The sequence below is a fragment of the Cebus imitator genome, unplaced genomic scaffold (assembly GCF_001604975.1).
Source record: "Cebus imitator isolate Cc_AM_T3 unplaced genomic scaffold, Cebus_imitator-1.0 Scaffold206, whole genome shotgun sequence".
Classification (NCBI taxonomy): domain Eukaryota; kingdom Metazoa; phylum Chordata; class Mammalia; order Primates; family Cebidae; genus Cebus; species Cebus imitator.
The window spans coordinates 1,275,196-1,279,116 of record NW_016107521.1 but is presented as its reverse complement, the minus strand read 5'-3'; the positions used below and the strand labels follow the sequence as shown (position 1 = coordinate 1,279,116).

General features: G+C 38.9%; 1 protein-coding gene across 1 annotated transcript in view; it reads right to left on the bottom strand.

Moving 5' to 3' along the window:
• Positions 1 to 2,875: 2,875 nt before the first annotated feature.
• The window catches only part of CHMP5 (charged multivesicular body protein 5), a 16,399-nt gene continuing 15,353 nt past the window's right edge, over positions 2,876 to 3,921 (bottom strand). The window contains exon 8 of the mRNA XM_017548330.1: positions 2,876 to 3,559. Coding sequence (XP_017403819.1) covers positions 3,509 to 3,559 — 51 coding nt within the window. The 3' untranslated portion in view covers positions 2,876 to 3,508. The remainder of the gene's footprint in view (positions 3,560 to 3,921) is intronic.

Genomic DNA, 3,921 nt, shown 5'->3' with positions numbered 1-3,921 from the left:
ACTCAATTGTGTTTTTCCTAATAGTTAACAGGTAAAATATTGACCTAATGGTTAACAGTTAAAATAAAACCTAAGACCACCTGCACTCAATTGTGCTTTTCCTAATAGTTAACAGGTAAAAAATAATAGTTGTCTGGCGGTAGCCATAGGAGTGATGATCATAGGTTCTGTAGTGCCTGGGGCTTTCTGCTACAGGACTCCCTCCCTCCACTTTCCTTTAATTCACTGGTATTGACACAGACCATGGCATGCCCTTTGGGCTTTCCCCAGGACAGGAAGAATTAGCAAAATGACAAAGGCATAAGGAAGCTTCAGGTAGGAGAAACTATGAACAGAGGTAAGGAGTCATGACTGTACGGGGACTAGATGTGGGGGGACTAGATGCAGAACAATTACTAGATCATAAAATTGAAAAGTGTGACATGACACAAGCTACAGAGCAATTATTCCATCTCTTGCTGGCAAGTGACAGGAACCCAATGCCAACTACTTTAAGCAAAAAAGGGGGTTAAGTTTATTTGCAGAATCCTCAGATACCTCACAGAACAGAGTTGTAGAGACTCGGAATTTCAAGGATCAGAATTCATAGCTGAGTGCCATGGAGAATCTTTCATTCTGTCTCTCATCTTGGCTCCTCTCTGGCTTCACCTCCAAAACTGACAGAGTAAAAGAGTATTTTTTTTTTTTAAAGGAAAAAGCATTTTCTCTACTTTCCATTTAGAAAATTTGTGGTATGAACTCTGATAGACACAGCGTGATCACATACACACGTCCATAGCTTGGAAGGGTAAGGACAGTACTACTCTAATATTGGCATGTTCCCAATAATCGCATAGTTGAAATGGGGGAGTAGTTCCCTTGAAAGAAAGAGAATGCTGTTCTGAAAAGACTAGGCAATAAATCATTACAGATAGGCAGAGGCCAGGTCATTGGCAGCTTTTTATGGCCTGCTGGAAGTATTAGAGAACCATTAAAGACTTTAAGTAGCAATATGTGATGAGTGCACTCACGGAAGTGAAACTGTGCAAGAAGAGAAGACATTTATTCCAAAAGACTATGTGAGAGATATCTAGGCCAGGGAGAGTTGAGAGAAGGAGAGGAGGAGCTGGATTTGATAAATAGGGATTAAAAGCAGTGTTTAAGGATAATTGACTGTGTAGGCAAAATGTAGGCATCATGTACAACTCAAGAGCTTTCTGCTTTGAATGATAGGAGGATGATGGTTCCATTAGCCTCACAGCCTCCTGTCATGAGACAGTGGTTTCCGTCTCATAGCTCCCATTATGAGACAAAGAAAACAGAAGCAGGAGATTCAGGTCTGAGGAAAGGTGATAGGCTGTTTCAGCCATTTGAATGCTGAATGGCTGAAACATCATTCAAATGGCTTGTGAGCTTCTGGAACATCCAAATAATAGGCAAAAGCTAGCTATAAATAAGATTCTGAAACTCAGGGGCAAGCTCAGGGATAGAAGTATAGATTTGGAAGTTAGCAGTTAAAAAGCCCTGAGAATAGCTGTGATCACTAAATAAAAGTGAACAGAGAAAGAAGTCTCTGTGGGTAAAAGCTAGAATCCAGAGGGAGCAGTAACATTAGTTAGAGAGTTGAGGATTTCAGAAAGACGCCTTAGAGGGAATAGTTAGAGGAACAGAAGAACCGGAGAGTACTGTCACAAAAGCCAGGAGAATAGAGATTTGGGTAGAATGATGGTTCACTCGTATCCAATGCACTAACAATCTAGTAAGAGGGCTAAATATCACCCCTAAAACGGGCAATATATGAGTCACTGGTAACACTAGGCAAGACAAGAAATCAAAGAGAAATGTTTGCTGACAGTGAACTTCAAGATAATGAGCTTAATTTGGAAATGTTAGATTCTAGGTAATGATGGGCATTTAAATGGAAATGCCCAGAAGTGAAAATAAGGGTAAGAAGGCTAGGCTAGTGACAGTCATTTTGAGTCATTAGTGCATAGGTAATAGTTAGTGGGTGTGAGATTTCTCAAGGGGAGTACAGATTGGAATTATAATGAAAGAAATATTCAAGGGGTTAAGAGGTGTTCATATAAGAGAATAAGTGGGTCAGATTAGAAGAAAACTCAGAACTCAGAAAAGCCAAGAAAGATTTCAAGAAGGTAATGATGAATACTGTATGTTTGCTCCCTCTGGAAGGCTTCTTGAGAAGGTGAGGTTGGAGATGGAAGAGGGTTACATATGTTATCTTATCCCCACTTATAACTAGACAAGAGTGAACTCCTGAAGAGAGGAAATGTGATTGTTCTCACTAACTCCTGGGCTGGTACAGAGACTTCTACAAAGCTGGTGTTCCTAAATGCATATTGGTTTGATCTGCAGACACATGAGAGTCAGGTACAGATGACAGTGTGAGGCACCCAGCTAGGCTGGAGGGGGAATGCTGCTGGCAAGAAGTTGAGTGAGGAAGGGAGGACAGGATAATTAAAGACTCTGAAATTGGGCAGGAGTTGAACTTGCTGTAGCACTTCAGGCACCTTCCAAGAAAAGAATGAAGCCATTGCTTTTTTACTGTTAAAAATCCTTCCTTTGAGACTAGACTGTTGTTGCAGTTAACAAGTTACTTATGACCATTACTTCAATTATTCCTCACAAAAGCTGTCTGTGAGCTAAGCATGATTTTACTAATAAGAAAACAGAAGGTTAGAGAAGCTGAATAGACTACTCAGTAGTTAGTAAATGGTAGACCCAGGGCCCAAGCCCAAACTGTTCCTTGCTCTTTCCTCACAATGCTACTGGTTAATTTGGTTTCTGTAGTGGAGTGATAGGCTGAAATGACATTAGAATTCTATTAAATTTGGTTTCCACAGTAAAGGTTTTAAGCTGAAGTGATATTAAAATTATATCCTTTTGAAAAATATTTATTGAGTATAAATAAATGTCCTATACATTAAATATCAAGAAATATTCATTATTGATTACAAGTCAAGATGTAATACTGAGGGAACTATAGAATCAAAATACCCACTCATGATACAGTAGTGATAATTCCATTCCAATACTGGACATAGTAATGTTTTGTTCACAAGACACAACTAAACCCATCAATTTAACCAACCTATAATAACACAATAGAAAAGGATTGTGACTCATAATATGAACAGCCCCAATAATCTCATCTTTGTCTTAACGATTTACCAAGTCATTCTGAGACTGTAGAGTTACACTGTCATAGATTTTTAAGATTCCATTTCCTTAGTTTTATTTCAAATTATCATTAATGAATGGAAACAAGTCATACAAGCCAAAGATACTTTTAAACTAAGTTCATTTTTCATAAGAAAAAAAAGGATCAAATTTTAGTACAAAGAAAGCATTTCCCAAGCAATGAGTCTCTTAATGGAAAAAATAAAAGAGCAGTGTATTATTAAACTTTCCTTCAAAGCAAGGAAAGAAACCTAAATCTGTTATGGTAAATTTGGAAAGATAGTCCCATAATATGTGTTTGTTTTACAAGATATACTTGAATGATGCAAATCTATGAAGCAGGGATCTGTGGCAATCCAAATTCATCCACCAGAACTCCATCCTGTAAAAAGGAAGCAATGTTTAGTGCCACTATTTTTCCACTTGATAAAAAAGATTACAAACATTTAACAGTTAAAACTCATTTCTAAGTATTAAATCAATCAAAACCAAAATCCCACTCATGAGCTTAACCGGGTGCAGTGGCTCACGCCTGTGATCCCAGCACTTTGGGAAGCTGAGGCGGGCAGATCACGAGGTCAAGAGATCGAGAACATCCTGGCCAACATGGTGAAAACCCATCTCTACTAAAAATGCAAAAATTAGCTGAGCATGGTGGCGCATGCCTGTAGTCCCAGCTACTTGGGAGGCTGAGGCAGGAGAATTGCTTGAACCCAGGAGGCGGAGGTTGCAGTGAGCCGAGAT